The sequence below is a fragment of the Hyperolius riggenbachi genome, chromosome 10, assembly GCF_040937935.1.
Source record: "Hyperolius riggenbachi isolate aHypRig1 chromosome 10, aHypRig1.pri, whole genome shotgun sequence".
In the NCBI taxonomy this organism is placed as follows: Eukaryota; Metazoa; Chordata; class Amphibia; order Anura; family Hyperoliidae; genus Hyperolius; species Hyperolius riggenbachi.
In genome coordinates this window covers 107,125,571-107,149,281 of record NC_090655.1, presented here as the reverse complement: position 1 = coordinate 107,149,281, position 23,711 = coordinate 107,125,571, and the positions used below count along the sequence as shown (strand labels likewise).

The window sequence follows — 23,711 nt, the reverse complement described above, 5'->3', positions numbered from 1 at the left end:
TTTTGAAGAATACTCTTGCATACCGTACATTTCCAGATAAGGCTCAATGTTGCCACACCAGATCCACAACAGAAGATCATCTTCTGTAACGGTTCTACTGAAAGGTCACTTCTCATTAATACACATACACTTGAACCGGATTTGCAGACAGTTTTTCAGTGCACCTCTTTACAGAGTACCCCAATGGAATCTAACAAGTTCCTGTAGGATTCCACGCTCACCACTGTGCACCTCTGCAAGCTCCAGGGCGGCCTCACCTGCGCAGTAAGTTAGAACTGCTCATGCATAAGAAGCTCCATGCTACTGCACAGGAACGCTCATGCAGGAAGAGGAGCGTGGTCATGATGTAAAGGAGGATCCCCGCATTAGCAGAGGACAGCATGGAAAGTCTCTGGAGGATCCAGAGGGTTCCCACTAAACTGTTGACCCAAGGTTCACCTTGGGTTTTCTTTTAAAACCCACTCTATGCTCAAAATGATTTCCTAGGTGCAATTTTTGTTTTCTAAATTCTACCACATCATACACACACTGTCTGCCCAGTAGTCTCAAGAATGGTCAATGGGCTCTTGGCTTTAAAAGCTTGAGGATAACTGTATTAGGATGAGATTTTGAGAACTGTGCTTATGTGCAATGCAGTCATCTTACAGGCAGATCCTAATCTGAAGGGTTTCTTTTCTCTTCTTTTTTGTTTTTGGGATTGCCTTGCACCTGTAATTCCCCCCCCCCCCCCCCCCCACCACACACACACACACCTTTTTAATGTAATTGTACAGCGAGTGTATATTGCTGCTTTGTAAACCTGAAATTATTCATGATGCCCACTTTCGTATTCCATAACGGGGAAGTATGGGACTTACAGCATCGATTCCAGACAGCTGCATCCCCATATTGATCACAACCACAGACAGAATCTGCCAGAACAAGGTGCGGTCCGTTAACAGCTGGCAGACGGAGGCCACCTGCACAGAAGAGAGTGACTGCTGCTCCTCTTGCATCTCCTCTATAACGTCCTGGATATCATACTCACCCCGAAAGCAGCGAAGAGCTGTCAACAGAAGAGGAGGATTAGACACTTTAGCTGCAAGTGAAGACTACTTAAAAGAAGAGCTTAACAGTCATACAACACATCAGGACTACTAGCAGTTTTGTAATTAAAAATTCACTTTTAAAGTTTGCAGCCAGCTACAGTATTCCAGATATGGCAGATAATGCAAACATGCCTACTTGCAGCTTGTTTTTCAGAAGAAAAAAAAATAATGGCGCCCATATCTTTGTGCGGGGATTGCGCCCAAATTTCCACCTTCATGTGAAGCAGCGTTTCTGCTAATCCCTGCAGTACACAGAACTAAACTAAATGTTTGAAATGTATGATGTATGAAAAATTAGAGAGTTTCCCCAAGTTCTATTTTACTTCAGCACGGGCAGCATAGTGGCGTAGTGGTTAACGCTCTCGCCTTGCAGTGCTGGGCCCCGGTTCAAATCCCAGCAAAGTAAACATCTGCACAGAGTTTGTATGTTCTCCCAATATACGTGTGGGTTTCCTCCAGGCTCTCTAGTTTCTTCCCACATCCCCAAAAAACAGAAAGATAAGTTAATAGTCTTCCCTTAAAGGGGAACTGAAGAGAGAGGTATATGGAGGCTGTCATGTTTATTTCCTTTTAATCAATACCAGTTGCCTGGCAGCCCTGCTGGTCTATTTCTCTGCAGTAGTATCTGATTAAAACCAGAAACAAGCATGCAGCTAGTCTTGTCAGATCAGACTTATAAGTCTGAACCACTGAAACACCTGATCTGCAGCATGCTTGTTCAGGGGCTATGGCTAATAGTATTAGAGGCAGAGGATCAGCAGGGCTGCCAGGCAACTGGTATTGTCTAAAAGGAAATAAACATGACAGCCTCCATATACCTCTCTCTTCAGTTCCCCTTTAAAATTGGCCCTAGACTACGACATATACTACACAACATAGGCATAGAACTATGCTAAGAATTAGATTGTGAGCCCCTCTGAGGAACAGTTAAAGAGGAACTTCAGCCTAAACAAACATACTGTCATTAAGTTACATTAGTTATGTTAATTAAAATAGATAGGTAATATAATCTCTTACCCACCCTGTTTTAAAAGAACAGTCAAATGTTTGATTTCATGAGGGTAGCCATCTTTTTGGTTGAAAGGAGGTGACAGGGAGCATGAGACAGTTCCAACTGTCCTGTGTGTTGATGATCGCCCCCTCCCAGTTGCTAGGCAACGTGAACAACATAGGAAATCCCATCATGCTTTGCACAGCATCAGGGGAAAAAAAAGCCCAGGCAGTTTTCTTTGATGGGTGGAGCTTAACTAAAAATGCAGCTAAAATGATGCTTTGGTAAGAAAAACAAAGTTCTGATGCTGTGAAACTGTTAAAGAAATATCATGCTATCTTCAATAAAGATATTTGTAAAATAAACTGTTAAAGAAACACAAAGGGCTCGATTCAGTAAACCGTGCTAAGTGTTAGCACGCCTGTGAAAAGCCCTATATCACGCCTAAAGCTAGTTTAGGCATGATAAATTCACTTTTAAAGACTTTGGGCATGATAACTAGGGTGCTAACTGGGTTAGCACCGTTTACTAAATTTACATCACGCACAAAGTCCCGCGCGCAAAACTTTACGCATGCACCGCGAAAACAGCGCTCCCGATGCGCCTATAAGGTCGCATTGGGTGCGACCTGAAGGTTGCAACATGTGACGTTAAAGTCGCACCCAATGCGACCTTATAGGCGATCGGGTGCACCGTTTTCGTTGCACCGCGATGCGATGTTTGGTGCACACCGCGCTGTGCGCACGCAAAGTTTTCAGTGTGGGACTTAGCACGCAATGTGAATTTAGTAAATGGTTCTAACCCAGTTAGCACCCTAGTTATCACGCCCAAAGTCTTTAGGCGTGCTAACTGGGTTAGCACCGTTTACTGAATCAAGCCCAAAGCCTTTTCAGTTCTGCTGAGTAGATTTTTAGTTCAGAGGTTCACTTTAAGTGACAATATACTCTGTACAGTGCTGCAGAAGATGTCAGCGCTGTATAAATAATAATAATAATAATTATAATATTTATATAGGTTTACCAGGCTTAAAAGGGGATTAGCAGAAGCAGCTAGGTTAAAAATAAAATCATGATACATTTCTCCAAAAAGTTTAGTAAGACCCAATATTGGCCACACAGTAAACAGCCCACAAAAAATTAAATAAGTAAAAAGTTATACAGCAAAAAGCCTTCAGAAATTGTACTGGCTACATGGAGAAATAAAGGTGGATTGATTTCCTATTACTGATGGAATGAGAAGAGCATGTAACCCCTCCCATTCCTTTTGTCACATGATTCTAGCCTGGTGATTATGAGTCATTATAATGGCCAACAGTGTTGTCTCTGTACTAAATGATCATTGCTTTTGCGTGTGCTGGGCAATTCAACAAGCAGTCAGGAAGACGAGTGAGAGGAAAGAGATTCACAGGTATCTTCGGTAACCGGAGGGAAGCAATGAATGTGACAGACAAGACTATGAGAGACATCACCCATTCATCTTCCTAAGAGCACAAGCTGGTCTGCAGCACTAGAACAAGTCCTGTCAGGAGGACAAGACAGCCAGTGTCCAGGTTGTAAGGTGAATGCTCCTTTATTGTCAAAGCACGAAATATAATTGCTTTTCACACAGATGAAGTTTAAGCTTTTAGTCTAGTCAGCTAAGCTCAAAGTGAACCATTCTGCCCTGACAGCGTTAAGCTGAAAAGCCTCCTTACTCAGTTGGCTAGTGCTGCTGAAACGTTATTGTTGCCTTGTTCTAGGGTGAAAGCATTGATTTTTAGTGCAATATTATAGACTACACACCCAAAGTCATAATTTATATATATTTTTAACCCTAGGCCAACTTTATTACTGTTCCCTATCCAAGCGCAACAGAGCCCCGCCCATTCCAAGTGCAGCCCCCTCTTTCTTTTGAAACATCCATGTACACCAGGCCCTTTATCATGTACAGCCCCTTTGAGCAGCATCTGTCTTTCATCATACATTGCTTTGCAGGCTTCTCTTCCAGATTCAGCAACCCCCTTTTCTATATCCTGACACGCCCTCAGCAGCAGCTGACCAAGGCCCTGGCCGCTGATTACTAGAAATAGTCAAGGAGATGCTAATAATTCCAGCTTGTGTGCAAGTTTAATGAAAAGGATTTACAGCCTGATACTGGGGCAATCAGAATCAGCAGAAAAGAGGATTTGGGTGGCCTAATTTTATACCTGTTGATATTTACATCAGACACTGCAATAAAAAAAACATTAGCGATAGTCAATAAAATGCAAATAATTCTGAGCTGATGCATTTTCAAGCTGCATAATTTCGCATGCATTTGGAAAGCTTTGCAACTCATAGTCCATCCTTATAAATTACTATAAGGATTAGTAGCGACACGCAAATATATGCCACTTAAAGGGGAACTGAAGAAAGAGGTATATGGAGGCTGCCATATTTATTTCCTTTTAACCACCCTGGCGTTCTGATTAAATCGCCAGGGTGGCTGCGGGAGGGTTTTTTTTAAATAAAAAAAAAACTATTTCATGCAGCCAACTGAAAGTTGGCTGCATGAAAGCCCACTAGAGGGCGCTCCGGAGGCGATCTTCCGATCGCCTCCGGTGCCCAGAATAAACAAGGAAGGCCGCAATGAGCGGCCTTCCTTGTTTTGCTTATATCGTCGCCATAGCGACGAGCGGAGTGACGTCATCGACGTCAGCCGACGTCCTGACGTCAGCCGCCTCCGATCCAGCCCTTAGCGCTGGCCGGAACTTTTTGTTCCGGCTACGCTGGGCTCAGGCGGCTGGGGGGACCCTCTTTCGCCGCTGCTCGCGGCGAATCGCCGCAGAGCGGCGGCGATCAGGCAGCACACGCGGCTGGCAAAGTGCCGGCTGCGTGTGCTGCTTTTTATTTCATTAAAATCGGCCCAGCAGGGCCTGAGCGGCAGCCGCTGGCGGTGTTGGACGAGCTGAGCTCGTCCAGACCGCTCAGCTGGTTAATCAATACCAGTTGCCTGGCAGCCCTGCTGGTCTATTTCTCTGCAGGATTATATGAATAACACCAGAAACAAGCATGCAGCTAGTCTTGTCAGATCTGACTTTAAAGTCTGAAACACCTGATCTGCTGCATGCTTGTTCAGGGGCTATGGCTAATAGTATTAGAGGCAGAGGATCAGCAGGGCTGCCAGGCAAAAAAGGAAATAAACATGGCAGCCTCCATATACCTCTCTCTTCAGTTCCCCTTTAAAAAGCAACCCATCAAGTGTGAGTGCTTTGATTGGTCAAGTTGCATATATTTGCATGAACCAATTTATTTGCATCTCATGGATCATCTCTAGTCACTTGGGGTAAGCCCTCTTAACCTCCTTGGCATGATGATTCTTTCTGGATTTTAGGATCTAAAAGTGGTGCAATTTTTTTTGCACCCTTTCAGACCCTAAAACCTGGGGGAAAAAAAATCATGCTGCCAGGGAGATCTGCAGCAGCTCCAGCAATCGCTCACCTCCCTGGCTCCAGCGCTGAAGTTTTCCCTCCATCTTCCGGGTGGAGCTACAAGCCTAACGTGAGATTGCGGCTGTCATGACGACAGCCAGCGATCTCACCAGGGGGAAGCAGAGCCTCGGAGGAGCGGAAGAAGAATGGCGGCCGACGTCGGGATCACCTGGGAGGTATGTTGTAACGCCTGCTGTGTGCATTGCTCTGCATACAGCCTCCGGCGGCTACCCCGAGCACAGGTCGGGACTACCACTCTGAGCTGCGGTTTTGCGCCCCAACCCTAGCTCAGGATTACCGCCAAGGAGGTTAACAAACAGCACTAGCTATACCTGTCTACATTTTTTTGACCTTCTAGCACCTATCCAGGTCAGCTCAGGGCTACTACTCACACCTCAGATCAATAGAAAAGACCTTATACAGACAAATTTCATCACTATTACTGGTAACATCTGAGGTACTGATCTAACATTTACTGCCCTGCACAAGTTACTATTTAACTAACCATTCAAAAAATGGGATAGTAGACAAATATAGCAACTTTGAAGTCATGATTTCAATGGCTGGCTTTAGGTTATCTTACAATCAGAATTCCTCATCCGCATTAATTTAACATATTTTACCCCCAAGTCCTCTGACTTAGAATATCAATATTGATAGATGTTCATTTTATAAATTGCACAGAAACATGAAACAAACGGGGGAGGTTCCTGCCCCTGCGTGTTTACAATCTAGAGCAGGCATGGGCAAACTTGGCCCTCCAGCTGTTATGGAACTACAAGTCCCACAATGCATTTGCCATGACTGTGGCTGTCAGACTTCGGCAATGCATTGTGGGACTTGTAGTTCCTTAACAACTGGAGGGCCAAGTTTGCCCATGCCTGATCTAGAGGGTAGTGGGGTTAAAACACTGGAGGAGTAGACATATACAGATAATTTATCAACTGTGCCCTTGTCCTTTAATATCACAGAGAAAGTTCCTGGAGTGTGGATTCTAGCATGGAGGTAGCACCAAGATCCTATGTATTCATCCATGGTAATACGGGCAGTACACATGTTAAAAATCTCAATTTTACTAAATAAAATGAACACAGTTCATCAGCACACCAAGTTAGGATGCAACACACTTTATTGTGCAATATTCCACATCAGAAAAATGGTTTTCTGAATTGTTTTGGAACCATGCAGGGTCCGCCTTTCTCAAGGCGTGTGGTATCAGTACTTGATGGTGTGCCTGCTTCACTTCACGTTTTGAATTTGACTAAATAAAAAAAAATTGTTACTCACCGTCTATGGTAGCATGCACATTGTTATTGTCAATGAGAAGGTAGCGAGGGCTCTCTGGGAAAAATGGCAACATGGAGATTTGCACAAAAGTGGGTATGACCACCAGTGAAAGGAATAAGGGCCATGTTTCTGCCTGCGGAGAGGAGATCATCTTCATAAGTACAGGAAATATTTTACATACCACTTAGAAGCATTTTCAATAGTTCTCTTTATTGATGACATGCTAGCCAGTTTTTACAGAATACAATAAACTAATCACACTGGTCCTTATTTACAAACTTATGAAATAGTGATTCATAATGCTCATACATCTCTTGTAGGATCAGGTTAGTGCCTGGCTAGATTAGGCAATTCGAACAGAATAAGTAACCTAAATCCTGCACTCCTGATGGAGATGGAGATGCAGCACTGGAAGAAGCCAATGTTTCAGGGCCACCAGGACTTTTATCAAGGCAGTGATAGGACGCACATTGGTGATGACCTGTGTACTTTTGCCATTTCTACAGAGACTCACAGTGTGACCAAGGGCCAATTCACCTAACAGAAAATGTTCTTCAATTATAAGGAATTAGGCAATCCTGTGGAAAACCATGCATACATCTGACCGTGTCCCTCAGGGTTTTTGGATGCCAAATACTAAAGCTGAAAGAGAGGGGGCCTCCATAGTCTTCAATGTGATTTCTGCAAATCTCTGCTACAAGGTGGTGAAAAGTTTGCAAGAGTTTTTGTTTCGGCTACAAGGTTTTCGATTTGGCTACACAAGGGCTCCCCTTTGTAACCAAGATTTTTGATTCGGGGGTGCAAAGGGGGGGGGGGGGATAAGATCAGGCATCACAAACAGGGGGGGGGGGGGGGGTCTTAGGGTTAGGCACCACTGGGGGAGGGTTCTGTATGAGAGTAGAGAGAAGTTAGGTCATAGTAATCACTTTTCTCGGCTATATTTTGCCTAGAACATCATCCTTTTAATAAACTAAAATTATCTTTTTGGCTACACCAGGCACCCTTTTTAGCCGAATCTGGCATTCACCTACACCAGACGTCCTTTGTATTCAGATTTGACATTTTGCCTACACCAGACGCCCATTGTAGCCAAATTTGGCATTTCGGCTACATCAGGCGCCCTTTGTAGCTGAATCTGGCTTTTTACATCTATATCAGGCGCCCTTTTCAAATGTACTTCACACACACACACACACACACACACACACACACACACACACACACACACACACACACACACACACACACACACACACACACACACACACACACACACACACACACACACACACACACACACACACACACACACACACACACACACACACACACACACACACACACACACACACACACTCCTAATAACCAACCGCCCCTAACCTATCTAAATTACCTATTGAGGTGGGGAGTGATACTTATTACTACAATGTTGCTCTGCACCTAGACAGCAGCAAAAAGTGTGTGTGTGTGGTGTGTGGTGTGTGGTGTGTGTGTGTTTCTATGAGCGTTGCAAGATGGGCCCCAAGGCTGTGAGGGTCACCAAGTGGAAGCAAAGGAAGAACATTACGGTAGTAGTTACACCCCTGCTGGGTCCACAGTTAATATTTTGTCCAGGACACTATCTTCATGGAGTTTGTATGTTCTCCTCATGTTTGTGTGGGTTTCCTTCAGTCATTCTTGTTTCCTCCCACATTCTTAAAGGGAACCAGAGATTAACGATTCACACAAAATAAACATATCAGTTGATAGCTTGTAAAGAATAAATGCTGTACCCGATAATTTTGCCACTCTGGTGTGCCTTTTTGAGTGCTTTTTATCCATTATTGCTCCAGGAAATATCCAAAATGGCCGCCGGCTCATATCCCTTCTGCTTCCAGGTTATGAGGTGTTCTGGATGTGCTGTCTAGCCTCTATGAGACTATAGACAAGCAGGGCTGCTGCTGCAGCATTTCATCTGTGTGCTTTCAACTTCATATTCTGGTATGCTGTGTGGCTGCCTGTAGGAAGTGTCTCTCATAGTAATTAAACTGCATACAGTAGATAATAATGATGACTGGCTGCACATGTAGATAATAATGATGACTGGCTGCACAGACAGAGCACACAGATCACACTTGTCTGTTTCAGAGATTTTTCCTGCAGCAGCAGCCCCTCCCATGTTATCAGAGCTCTCAGTATGTAAAGCAGGAAATCTGATCCAGGAGGGGGGGGGGGGGGCTTGGGCTTGAAAAGACTCCACAAAAGAGTGACTCAGCTATAATGATTCCAGGTCAAACCTCGACTGACTCAGTCAGGGATTCTTATCACGGCTGATTATAGACAGATTAAGCAGAGAAGATTTAAACTAAAAGCAGGGTAGGTGTTTACTGTCATGTTCCCACTGATAAATGTAATAGAATATATGAGGGTGCTTCGTCTCTGGTTCTCTTTAAGAGCACTGACAATTTGATAGATTCCCCACAAAACTAGCCCTTGTCTGCAACATGTACATTGACTGTGGTAGAGGTTATATTGCGACAGGTACATTGACTGTGGTAGAGGTTACATTGTGAGCACCTCTGAAGGACATACTGCTTGAAACGTGTATATTATGGCTACAGACCTGACCCAGAAGCTCTGGCAGGCCAAGAACTTGTGCAGAGAATACTCCCAGGCAGATGAAGATACTCGGCATCAGACCTAAAAAGCCACGCAGGTTCTTCGGGGAAATTTCTCCCAGATACATCGGGACAACACTGAGTGAAATACCTGCAGACAAGATTACTCAACTAATCAATAAAATACTTTGCATGAGCAACATCACCCAATAGTATGCAGCTTATCTGAACATCTGCTTCACTCTAGCACACCAAAAAGGTCTAAAGTGAAAATAAACTTATGAGATAATGATTTGTAAGTGTAGTACAGCTAAGAAATAGAACATTAGTAGCACAGATATGAGTCTTATATTTTTTCCGCTACAGGAAGAGATAAGAAACTTCGGTTATCTGTGCAAAAGTGCTTCTCTGAGCTCTCTGACCAAGCTTGGTTGCCTACAGTGCTGTTATCTGAAGCACTTTCCTCAACATGTAACTCTGTTTGCTTGTTTAAGGTTTTACTGCAAGAAAGTTCAAAGGGTCATTAGCCCTGCTCTGTTTCATAGTTTAAAATACAGAGTAGTTTGTAAACTGCAAATATTAGAAAATGATGCAATGTTCTAAAAATAAAGCTATATAACAAAATAAAAAATATGCTTTTCTTTGCTACTAATGTTCTATGAATTATCTGTACTACACATACAATTCGTTATATCATAAGGTTTATTTTGCTTCAGTTCACTTAAAGGTCTACAGAATAGCTGTATTATAACTTCTACTTTACAAGACAGACATATTTGGGCATTGGGATGCTTATAACAAAAATCACACATGGCTTATGCTCTACATAACACACAACGGACACATCTGGATTTAAAAAGTAAAAGAAAAAAAAGGGACTACAGTATAAGATATTTCTGTGCTTTGCCATCATCAGTGTAAAGAAATACAATACATGCTTGTTCCCTGTGAGTGAGGCAATTAGGAAGCCTTACCTGAGTGGATGCCTGTGATAAAGCGTCCAATGATCACCATCTCTGGAGATCCTAAAACTCGGCTGAACCCCATCAAGGCACCGGCTATGAAGACCAATGGGGAGCTCTTTATCACTGTTCCTTTCCTGCAGGAGATAATTAACAGGTCTGAACCTCAGCCAGTGAAAGGGCGTGCACCAGGGACTCCAGAAAAGAAAAGCTGGAATTTTCTACAATTATAATACAGCAGCAAAGACAAGTAAAACAACAACTCAGGATTTAAAGTGGACCTGTCGTCATAATCACAATACACATGAATCAGTTAGGGACATCTCAGAAACAGAATTGTAAAGTATCAAACCCATAGAGGGAGTGCTCAAGCTGAAAAACAGGGATGTAGGGCCCCTTTATTAAGGCACATTTTGCTCACAGGCAAAATCTGTCTCCAGCCATGTAAAACTCCTAATTAAGAGACTGAGCACCTCTCATGGGCATGCCTTTAAGACTCTGACCAGTACTGCAAAGTACTTAAAGATGCATACTTTTCTGTAGCTTGTGCGCTTCTCTTTCATTTGATGCCTGATTCGCCGTTCTACACCAAATCGTTTTTGTTCGATTTCAATTTAAAAATCGCGGCTGCCATCTTGGCTATGTTATAACTTCCGGGTCACCTGTCTCCTTTGTAAGAGAAGTGCATCACTGAATGAAGCAGGAAGAGGAAGTGACACGCTTGGCCATTGCAAGAGGCTCCTCTAGAGGGGTCATAGCACGACTTTGCTGGAAGTCGTCTGGCTTAAAGGCATGCCCATGAGAGGTGCTCAGAGTCCCTTTAAGGAGAAGGGAGTCAGGCTCCAGTCCTCAAGACACTCGCACTTTCTTTAGAGGTACATCTCAGGAGTGAGCCATGTTTAAAGAATAATAATAATAATAATAATAATAATAATAATAATGATACACATACTGTAGGCATATATTTTGCAGCCAAATCAAGAGTTTGTGATCATTTTAGCTAATCTACTCCTATCCGAAAAGCATCCCACCCTCTGCTTCTCAGTGTACAACAAACGGTTGCACTGGATTTTATTTTTAGCCAAGAGCTATTGTATTTCTTTTTTAACTGCTAGTTTTTTGTTTTTTTAAATCAGTAGTGATGATTAAAGTAACCCTATAGTGAGCGGGATATGAACGCTGTCATATTTTCTTTTAAACCATGAACATTGCCTGCTGTCCAATAACAACTTTATTGCTACTTCTCACACTGAAATGATCTATATATGGCTTTTTTTTTTGCCACAAATTAGGCTTTCTTTGGGTGGTACTTTTTGCTAAGAATTATTTTATTTTATATGCATTGTAGAAGGGCATACAAAGAAAAAAAAATATTTCTCAGTTTTCAGCCATTATAGTTTTTGAAATAAAATTTGCTTCGATACACAAAACCTACGTTTTATTTGCCCATTTGTCCCGGTTATTACAATGTTTAAATTGTGTCCCTAGTACAATGTATGACGATAATATTTTATCTTGAAATAAAAAATATTTTTTTTCCCTTTAAGGATTTTTAATACCTTTTCACTTAATAAAAGGCGTTATTGCAAAATTAACAGTAATATACCCTAATGACATACATATTAGAAAAGTGTGTGGTGTGTGTGTGTGTGTGTGTGTGTGTGTGTGTGTGTGTGTGTGTGTGTGTGTGTGTGTGTGTGTGTGTGTGTGTGTGTGTATTTTTTCATGTTTAACAAGCGTTTTATTTTGGCAGCTATGGGGAAGGGTTGGAAGGTTTAAAAATTAATAAAATTTGAAAAAACTAATAATTTTTCTATGTAAAACAAAAACAGTATAGAGGTGTAGTTGGGTGTATTTTTACTTTTTGACCACAAGATGGTGCTACTAAGACAGTGTTCTATTAATAAAAACACGGAGGTGTCAGGTGTATTTTGAATAAGAGCTTGCGTTTCATTGCTGCAAGCTCTTAGAAGACACAGGCACGGTGATCGGGGTTGAGAATAGCGGATTCTCATATCCTGATCACAGATGGAGGGGGCTGCGATGGTGAGGCAAACGAATATGGCGTGGGGATCATGAACGCAGTGGTAAGGTAAGTTAACAGTATGCAGATCTACGCCCCTGATCCGAGCGTGAAGTATACAGGGGCTTAGATATGCGTACCAGGGGTCCTGAAGTGGTTAATGTGTCATGTTGCTTATTTTGGGCTTCATCAAGATCTGAAAGACAGCCAGGTGACTGGCACTTAAAAAAAAAAAAAAAAAAAAAAGGAAATACAATATGGAAGCCTTTTTATTCCTCTCACTAGTGTCACCAAGTATGCCATATATGCCCACTTGTATACCGTAGAGCCTAATGTTTTATATAAAAGGCTGGTTCACACTGGTGGTGATTGTGCTGTGCTTGCCGATAGCTAGTACAGCATCACCCCAGGAGGGTGTTCTTACAGCAGAATTGCCATTTGTTGAAAAGCTCAGACGTGCTGCAAGTAGCATTTTTTCAGAGCAATTTAGCTTGAAGGAATGTGCAAAAACACACATTTAGAGAAAATAAAATACCCTCTGAAAATCATATTGCAGAAAAGCAGTCGCTAAGCGCTTAGGCATCGTGTTTTGCTGAACAAACTAAGCCTAACCCTGTTCAAATGAGGCAGGCTCATCACATTAAAACAGATTTTCTTGGTTCGCACGCAGTCTGTAATTAGGTCGCCCAAGTTTTTACATGTGACTTTTTCCCTCAGCTATAAATAGAGACAAAGGTTGCCAGAAAACAAAAGATAATTTGCTAAACACTACGAAACTAGACTCAGAAGCTTGACGTAATAAATGTTGCTTTGATATGGAAATGTTCAGAAAAATAAAATTATGCTGAAGGATTCAAGACTTGCCACAACACTGTGGTCAATAATGCAACAGAATGAGGGCACAATGGCAGACTTCTGCTGCAATGGGCGATAGCCTCTGGCTGCCCTGCCCTTTGCCGCTTAAGTTGGCTTTAGATCTCAGTGGCTGGGAATAGCTTTCAGCTAAACGTGCTATAATTGGTGAGGAATGGTGCATCTACATACTCGTGCAACTCATAGACTTGGACTCCCAAGCAGTACCTAATTACTACAGGACTATCAGAACTGGAAGCTTTCAACAAGTCAAAATGTTTGTGACACGAATGCCCCAGTAAATTCTGGCTTTAAGTTAAATTCAGCTCTGTAATGATCGCTGCTGCAGCAGCTATTGCTGGAAGTAGTAGTGCTGCAGCTCAGGCAGTTCTGATCTATTTCCATGCAAGCTGCATAGCTTTGTCTGTCTTTCCCTGCTGTCAGCTTGTGACTGATTATCATTCACCTGTGTGGAAATCTGCATGTCTGCTCCCATTGGATGACCTCAGTATAAAGATCTGCTTCCTGCAGGGTTTCCTTGGGTTTTCATAGCTTCAGTTAAGCCCGTCTTGCTGTCGCTTCAGCCCCCGATCGTGTTTCTTGTTCTAAAGATACTTTGCTGGTTTTGCATCATATATTGGTTCATTGCCAATATATATGCATACCAGCACGTTTATTATTTTCCTTGTATTCGTGTTACGTTGATACATCAGTGTCGCTGATATATACGTACACAAACTGTTTATTTCCTGTGTTCAGTTAGTCAGTTTTCCAGCACGTTTTGGTAGTTTGCGCGTACCGTGAACACCCGTGCTGAGCTAGTTATCCTGTTCCTGGTCCTGTTTGTGGATTGCGTTCATCTCTGCGAAGAGATAACGAATCCTTCTGAATCCTGTTCTGTTACTGTTTGTGGATTGCGTTCATCTCTGCGAAGAGATAACGAATCCTTCTGAATCCTGTTCTGTTCCTGTTTGTGGATTGCGTTCATCTCTGCGAAGAGATAGCGAATCCTTCTGAGTCCTGTTCCCTGTATTACTCCATTCCTAGTCAGCGTTCCTGCTTATGTCATATATCGGTTCATTGCCGATATATACATATGTTAGTCAGACGTTACAAATAGTTTCATTGATAGCTGTAATTGTAATACGCTAGGAAAACATACTTATTGTATATTTATCTGTGTTACGTTCATCTATCTTAATCCTGCTATTTTCTGACTATCCTGTCCTGTCTTTGTGAGGCACGCCATCGCCGCATCGCATTGGCTGCCTCATTCCAGTCTGTCTGGTTTTGGACGCTTGCTGTCGCTAAGTAGCCGCTAGCTAGCAAGCGTTCATTCTGTCTACCTGTCCTGATCTCCTCAGTTCTGGTTTATGCGCTCAGCGCTACTTTGCGCTGAGACGTTATAACGAAAGCATTGTTTGTGGCTGTCAGATCTGCACCGGCTCTGTGCGCCACAATCTCCTATTGGAGTCAGTCCTCCCCTCCACTATACTAGGGATAGCCTGTTTCCTGGTGCTAGTGTGTGTACCTCCTCCACGCCAGCTCATGCGTTGCATGCTGACTGTGGAGAATACACCACCAAGCCTAACAAGCTCATCTTTAGATTCATACTGTACAGAGACTTGTGTGATAGACAGATTTTACTTACAGAAATAAAGCTATATTTTAATCCAAAAAGGATTTGATGACTAACAGGACTCTGCTGTGGGGTTATTTTTAGGGCAAGATCCCCATAGGTGTACATATGTTTACGCCACTGGTGAGCTGGGCAAAGGGTGAGCTGAAAGACAATTCACCCTGCTGCCGCTCAAATCCCAGTGGCATTAAATACTATTCCCCCTCAGAGTCGAAGCAACTCGGACGGAGGAGCAATTCTGGGTTCAACAGTCACCAGAACCCCAAATCAGGGGTGCAGCTAAGGTTTTTGTGGCCCCAAGCGGACTGTAGCAAGAGGCCCTATCCTGCGACGCGCGAAGCGCGCCGCGGCGAAAAATGGGTGTGGCTATCCCGCATAAGCGGGCGTGGCCATGACATGTGGGTGGAGCAGGAGGGCGGATTGGGGCGGGGCTGTTTGCGGGGAAAAAATGGATGTTGGGGTGATTGAGGCGCGCGTAGCGCGCCGAAAGATTGGCGCGGCCATGACATTGTATGGGCGAAGCTTAACCGTAGCACAGCAAATATAGCCAACTATGACCATTAAATAATAAATGCAGCAACAGTTACCCCAGACACCAGAAAATAAAAACGCAATTAGGGCACATTTTCAGCAGAAATCAAACGCAATTAGGGCACATTTTCAGCCGAAATCAAACGCAATTAGGGCAGAGTTCAGCAGAAATCAAACGCAATTAGGGCAGAGTTCAGCAGAAATCAAACGCAATTAGGGCCACATTTTCAGCAGATTTCAAACGCATTTAGGGCACAGTTCAGCAGAAATCAATCGCAATTAGGGCCACATTTTCAGCAGATATCAAACGCAATTAGGGCACAGTTCAGCAGAAATCAATCGCAATTAGGGCCACATTTTCAGCAGATATCAAACGCATTTAGGGCACAGTTCAGCAGAAATCAATCGCAATTAGGGCCACATTTTCAGCAGATATCAAACGCATTTAGGGCACAGTTCAGCAGAAATCAATCGCAATTAGGGCCACATTTTCAGCAGATATCAAACGCATTTAGGGCACAGTTCAGCAGAAATCAATCGCAATTAGGGCCACATTTTCAGCAGATATCAAACGCAATTAGGGCACAGTTCAGCAGAAATCAATCGCAATTAGGGCCACATTTTCAGCAGATATCAAACGCATTTAGGGCACAGTTCAGCAGAAATCAATCGCAATTAGGGCCACATTTTCAGCAGATATCAAACGCATTTAGGGCACAGTTCAGCAGAAATCAATCGCAATTAGGGCCACATTTTCAGCAGATATCAAACGCATTTAGGGCACAGTTCAGCAGAAATCAATCGCAATTAGGGCCACATTTTCAGCAGATATCAAACGCAATTAGGGCACAGTTCAGCAGAAATCAATCGCAATTAGGGCCACATTTTCAGCAGATATCAAACGCATTTAGGGCACAGTTCAGCAGAAATCAATCGCAATTAGGGCCACATTTTCAGCAGATATCAAACGCATTTAGGGCACAGTTCAGCAGAAATCAATCGCAATTAGGGCCACATTTTCAGCAGATATCAAACGCATTTAGGGCACAGTTCAGCAGAAATCAATCGCAATTAGGGCCACATTTTCAGCAGATATCAAACGCATTTAGGGCACAGTTCAGCAGAAATCAATCGCAATTAGGGCCACATTTTCAGCAGATATCAAACGCAATTAGGGCACAGTTCAGCAGAAATCAATCGCAATTAGGGCCACATTTTCAGCAGATATCAAACGCAATTAGGGCACAGTTCAGCAGAAATCAATCGCAATTAGGGCCACATTTTCAGCAGATATCAAATGCAATTAGGGCACAGTTCAGCAGAAATCAATCGCAAATTCGCAATTAGGGCTGCGGCTGCAAAAAGAAAAGAATTTACTCACCTGGCAGGCTGGCACTGGCAGAAGTCTTCTCTCCCTGGTCTCCTCTCCCGGCCGGCTTCTCAGGCGCGCAGTTCCCACGGAGCTCCCTTCCTGGCTTCCTCCTCCAATCTCCCGCGCTGATTCATGCAGGGCTACGGGTCGGGAAGATGGCCACCCGAAGCCCTGTACTGGAGACATAGTCTCCAGAGCAGGGCTTCGGCGGCGGCCATCTTCCTGTAGCCCTGCTCTGCTCTGCCAGCCCGGCGGGGCTGCGGGGAAAAAGTGACGTCACGCCGACGTCACGGAGCCGCCGAGGCCCCTAAGATTGTGAGGCCCCAAGCGACCGCTTGGTTCGCTTTATGCCTCGCGGCGCCCCTGCCCCAAATTATCCTTACGTGCCCCGTGCAGTATACCATTACTGCTATAGCCGCGCGTAGCGTTGAAACAACCTGCTTGAGGTGCTCTGAAACTGTGGTACTTCATGTACAAATTAGGAAGGGCAAAACATGAAACTGTAATTTTTGTGTTTATGCCTACTTTTCCTCGATAAAAATGCCTGTAAATTTAAATACTTGGAAAAAAAAATTACAAAAAGGAAGCCAAGAGTGTTCTGGAAAAAGCAATATATGTCTCACTTTGATGGCATAAGTAATACGTTATTGCTGTATCAATAGTGAAACAGTTGACATGCCAAAATTGAGGCAAGCCAAGGAAAAATGATTGATTGGTTAATGATTAGTACTATTCAAAGCCCATATAGAGGTGACCATTATCCATACTGCACCAATAAGGAGTTAAAGGAATACTGTAGGGAGAGGGGGGGGGTGTCGGGGGAAAATTAGTTGAACTTGCCCGTGGCTTCTAATGGTCCCCACAGACATACTGTGCCCGTGCAGCCACTCACCGATGCTCCAGCCCCGCCTCCGGTTCACTTCTGGAATTTCGGACTTTAAAGTCTGAAAACCACTGCGCCTGCGTTGCCGTGTGCCCTCGCTAGTGTTGGGCGAACAGTGTTCGCCACTGTTCGGGTTCTGCAGAACATCACCCTGTTCGGGTGATGTTCGAGTTCGGCCGAACACCTGACGGTGCTCGGCCAAACCGTTCGGCCACATGGCCGAACTAAGAGCGCATGGCCGAACGTTCCCCGAACGTTCGGCTAGCGCTGTGATTGGCCGAACGGGTCACGTGGTTCGGGCCCGAACGCGCTCTGATTGGCCGAACGGTCACGTGGTTCGGGTAAATAAATACCCGAACCACGTCATATCTCCGCCATTTGTCTGTGGGTTTAGCTTTGGGTAGGCAGGCAGGGTAGTTCGCTCTCCAGCCACGCTAGCCAGGGTCCCCCCCAGTCATTGTGTGTCGCTGCTGGGAACAGTAGTACACCGCTCGCTCAGCCACACTATATATAGCATTGTTTACTGCCACTGTGTACCTCGCTCAACCACGCTATATATATAGCATTGTGTTTTCTGACACTCTGTGTACACGGCTTAGCCTGACTAATATAGCATTGTGTGTACTGCCACTGTGCACCTCGCTCAGCCACGCTATATATAGCATTGTGTGTACTGCCACTGTGCACCTCGCTCAGCCACGCTATATATAGCATTGTGTGTACTGCCACTGTGCACCTCGCTCAGCCACGCTATATATATAGCATTGTGTTTTCTGACACTCTGTGTACACGGCTTAGCCTGACTAATATAGCATTGTGTGTACTGCCACTGTGCACCTCGCTCAGCCACGCTATATATAGCATTGTGTGTACTGCCACTGTGCACCTCGCTCAGCCACGCTATATATAGCATTGTGTGTACTGCCACTGTGCACCTCGCTCAGCCACGCTATATATAGCATTGTGTGTACTGCCACTGTGCACCTCGCTCAGCCACGCTATATATAGCATTGTGTTTACTGCCACTCTGTGTACACCGCTCAGCCAGACTATATACCGTTGTTTACTGACACTCTGTGTACACCGCTCAGCCAGACTATATACCATTGTTTACTGACACTCTGTGTACACGGCTCAGCCTGACTATAAAGCATTGTGTGTACTGCCACTGTGCACCTCGCTCAGCCACGCTATATATAGCATTGTGTTTTCTGACACTCTGTGTACACGGCTTAGCCTGACTATATAGCATTGTGTGTACTGCCACTGTGTACCTCGCTCAGCCACGCTATATATAGCATTGTGTTTACTGCCACTCTGTGTACACCGCTCAGCCAGACTATATACCGTTGTTTACTGACACTCTGTGTACACCGCTCAGCCAGACTATATACCATTGTTTACTGACACTCTGTGTACACGGCTCAGCCTGACTATAAAGCATTGTGTGTACTGCCACTGTGCACCTCGCTCAGCCACGCTATATATAGCATTGTGTTTTCTGACACTCTGTGTACACGGCTTAGCCTGACTATATAGCATTGTGTGTACTGCCACTGTGTACCTCGCTCAGCCACGCTATATATAGCATTGTGTGTACTGCCACTCTGTGTACACGGCTCAGCCAGACTATATAGCATTGTGTGTACTGCCACTCTGTGTACACCGCTCAGCCAGACTATATAGCATTGCGTACTCTGCCAGTCAGTGTGTATATTGCTGGGATCAGTAATACTCCACTCACCGCCAACCACTATATGAGCTCACCATGAGTTCCTCAGAGACCTCCGCTGTGAGCAGCACTCCCAACAACAGCAACAGCCAACGCCCCACGCAAGCTATAACATCCACTACAGCAGCCAGTGGTCAGCAGCAGCCCTCTCCGGAGGAGAATGTTGTGTCCATCGGTCCGTCGCCAGAACGATTAATGAGGGCTGCCATTGAGGAGATGATGGGGCCTAAAGTGGAGGAGGAGGTCGGGCTCAGGCCAGCATCCCAAGTTAATGTTGAGGACGATGAGGGGTCTGTGTCTGGGGATGTTGGGGTGGCAGAGGTGGTGGGTGGGTCAGACTCAGGAGAAGAGTTGTATGATGAGGATGATGATCGGGACCATCTGTATGTGCCTCAGAGTCCGACCCCGGAAAACATGTTGTATCGTGTGTTTAGGTACTAAAATCTGCGTTCCCACTTCCCAGTACTGCCTGCAGTGCCCGGGTCCACGGATCCATATAATTTTTTGGGCAGCACTATCAAACTGTGGTACTATGAGTGAGTTGCCATGGTCCTTCTGTGCTGCCTGTCACACTCACCGTCTGTCTGCAGATGGATTGTTCAACACAGCTACGCCATCTGACATGTAGTCCTGGACCTTGACCATCTTCTCTAGGCGATTGGTGTTGGAGGACGTGGCACTGCCCGATTGCTGTTCTGTGGGCTGCTGCATGGGTGTCAGAAAATGTTCCCACTCCAAGGACACTGCCAATACCATTCCCTTTTGGGCACTAGCAGCAGCTTGTGTTCTTTGCTGCCCTCCTGGTCCTCCTGGGTTTGCTGAAGTCAGTCTGTCGGCGTACAACTGGCTAGAGAAGGAGGAAGATGTCAATCTCCTCTCTAAAGTCTCCATCCTCAAGGGCCTGCTGGAATTGTTCCATTTTTGACCTGTCTGACACTTTCTTCAATCAGTTTTTTAACATTGTGTTTGTATAAACTGGGTATAAACCCAGTAATTGGTGTTGTCCAGATTCCAGAATAATGAATAATAATGAATAGTGAATAATGCGCGGGCCGCGTTCAATGCAGTCTAGCATGAATTGAGCCATGTGTGCCAGAGAGTCCTGCCAGACTCCTCTATCTTCATGTTCTTGTAAGCGTTGTGATTGTTGTGATGCACCATATTCGTCACCAGCATCACTTTCTTCCTCTTCTGCTGTCCTTTCCCGCTAAATTGTGGAAGTCCAACGTGCACCGCTCTGTCCCTCGGCAGTGGGGGCATCCAATTCCTGCTCCAACTCCAGCTGTTCCTCGTCCTGTTCTTTGTCATAGCTGGGACCAGCGTTTCCTGAGGCAGGTTGCCTGATGTTGGTATCATCACGCTGATCGTTTTCATCTTCAGAATCCCCCACTTGCATCATGCCAGTGGTTTCCATCTTCAACATTGATTTCTTCAGTAAACACAGCAGTGGTATTGTAATGCTGACTGTAGAGTTGTCACTGCTCAGTCACGCAACGTGGATTACTCAAAATTTTGGAGGACTTGGCAGAGATCCAACATGGTGGCCCAATCAGATCCACAGAAGCTTGGTAGCTACTAGCTGCTGGAATGCGCCTCGGCACTGCGCAAAAGCGTGCTAGCATGTGCAGCGTAGAATTCCAGCGCGTAGGCAGGGACATCACCCAGCGAGCGATGGTGCGCTAGATTGAAGCGCTCCTGCATCTCTTGGTGAGTCCTTCAGAAGCGGTACTGGACTTTTAACAATGTTTTTTTTTTTTTCCTTCAACAGAAGATCTGCCACGTTGGAGTGAGGAGGACGCCGCCGACCCCGACACCAAGCTGAACCCCGGCGAACTCCAAGCAGAGGATCTTCAGGAACCCTCAAGGCTTTGAGCAAGCTGAGGAGGATCAGCAGTCCCGACGAGACCTCTCCTCATATGCGACTGAGTGCAGTGGAGCTCCCCAGAACAACCTCTCAGTTGTCACTTTGTCACTTGTCACTTTGTCACTTGTCACTTTGTCACTTGTCACTTTGTCACTTGTCACTTGTCACTTTGTCACTTGTCACTTTGTCACTTGTCACTTTGTCACTTGTCACTTTGTCACTGGTCACTTTGTCACTTGTCACTGGTCACTTTGTCACTTGTCACTTTGTCACTGGTCACTTTGTCACTTGTCACTTTGTCACTTGTCACTTTGTCACTTGTCACTTTGTCACTGGTCACTTTGTCACTTGTCACTGGTCACTTTGTCACTTGTCACTTTGTCACTGGTCACTTTGTCACTGGTCACTTTGTCACTGGTCACTTTGTCACTGGTCACTTTGTCATTTTGTCACTTTGTCATTTTGTCACTTGTCACTTTGTCACTTGTCACTTTGTCACTTGTCACTTTGTCACTTGTCACTTTGTCACTGGTCACTTTGTCACTGGTCACTTTGTCACTGGTCACTTTGTCACTTGTCACTGGTCACTTTGTCACTGGTCACTTTGTCACTGGTCACTTTGTCACTGGTCACTTTGTCACTGGTCACTTTGTCACTGGTCACTTTGTCACTGGTCACTTTGTCACTGGTCACTTTGTCACTGGTCACTTTGTCACTGGTCACTTTGTCACTGGTCACTTTGTCATTTTGTCACTTTGTCATTTTGTCACTTGTCACTTTGTCACTTGTCACTTTGTCACTTGTCACTTTGTCACTTGTCACTTTGTCACTTGTCACTTTGTCACTGGTCACTTTGTCACTGGTCACTTTGTCACTGGTCACTTTGTCACTGGTCACTTTGTCACTGGTCACTTTGTCACTGGTCACTGGTCACTTTGTCACTGGTCACTTTGTCACTGGTCACTTTGTCACTGGTCACTTTGTCACTTGTCACTTTGTCACTTGTCACTTTGTCACTTGTCACTTTGTCACTTGTCACTTTGTCACTTGTCACTTTGTCACTGGTCACTTTGTCACTGGTCACTTTGTCACTTGTCACTGGTCACTTTGTCACTGGTCACTTTGTCACTGGTCACTTTGTCACTGGTCACTTTGTCACTGGTCACTTTGTCACTTGTCACTTTGTCACTTGTCACTTTGTCACTTGTCACTTTGTCACTTGTCACTTTGTCACTTGTCACTTTGTCACTGGTCACTTTGTCACTGGTCACTTTGTCACTTGTCACTGGTCACTTTGTCACTGGTCACTTTGTCACTGGTCACTTTGTCACTGGTCACTTTGTCACTGGTCACTTTGTCACTGGTCACTTTGTCATTTTGTCACTTTGTCATTTTGTCACTTGTCACTTTGTCACTGGTCACTTTGTCACTGGTCACTTTGTCACTGGTCACTTTGTCACTGGTCACTTTGTCACTGGTCACTTTGTCACTGGTCACTTTGTCACTGGTCACTTTGTCACTGGTCACTTTGTCACTGGTCACTTTGTCACTGGTCACTTTGTCACTGGTCACTTTGTCACTGGTCACTTTGTCACTGGTCACTTTGTCACTGGTCACTTTGTCACTGGTCACTTTGTCACTGGTCACTTTGTCACTGGTCACTTTGTCACTGGTCACTTTGTCACTGGTCACTTTGTCACTGGTCACTTTGTCACTGGTCACTTTGTCACTTGTCACTTTGTCACTTGTCACTTTGTCACTTGTCACTTGTCACTTGTCACTTGTCACTTGTCACTTGTCACTTGTCACTTGTCACTTGGTCACTGGTCACTTGGTCACTGGTCACTTGGTCACTGGTCACTTGGTCACTGGTCACTTGGTCACTGGTCACTTGGTCACTGGTCACTTGGTCACTGGTCACTTGGTCACTGGTCACTTGGTCACTGGTCACTTGGTCACTGGTCACTTGGTCACTGGTCACTTGGTCACTGGTCACTGGTCACTTTGTCACTGGTCACTTTGTCACTGGTCACTTTGTCACTGGTCACTTTGTCACTGGTCACTTTGTCACTGGTCACTTTGTCACTGGTCACTTTGTCACTTGTCACTTTGTCACTTGTCACTTTGTCACTTGTCACTTGTCACTTGTCACTTTGTCACTTTGTCACTTTGTCACTTGTCACTTTGTCACTGGTCACTTTGTCACTGGTCACTTTGTCACTGGTCACTTTGTCACTGGTCACTTTGTCACTGGTCACTTTGTCACTGGTCACTTTGTCACTGGTCACTTTGTCACTTGTCACTTTGTCATTTTGTCACTTGTCACTTGTCACTTTGTCACTTGTCACTTTGTCACTTGCCACTTGTCACTTTGTCACTTGTCACTTTGTCACTTTGTCACTTTGTCACTTGTCATTTTGTCATTTTGTCATTTTGTCACTT

General features: G+C 44.7%; 1 protein-coding gene across 1 annotated transcript in view; it reads right to left on the bottom strand.

The window, feature by feature from the left end:
• The window catches only part of LOC137536356 (solute carrier family 2, facilitated glucose transporter member 9-like), a 122,792-nt gene that overhangs the window by 55,650 nt on the left and 43,431 nt on the right, over nucleotides 1–23,711 (bottom strand). The window contains exons 4-7 of the mRNA XM_068258537.1: nucleotides 10,386–10,510; nucleotides 9,417–9,562; nucleotides 6,815–6,947; nucleotides 858–1,045 (exon numbers count right to left, since the gene is read on the bottom strand). Coding sequence (XP_068114638.1) covers nucleotides 858–1,045; nucleotides 6,815–6,947; nucleotides 9,417–9,562; nucleotides 10,386–10,510 — 592 coding nt within the window. The remainder of the gene's footprint in view (nucleotides 1–857; nucleotides 1,046–6,814; nucleotides 6,948–9,416; nucleotides 9,563–10,385; nucleotides 10,511–23,711) is intronic.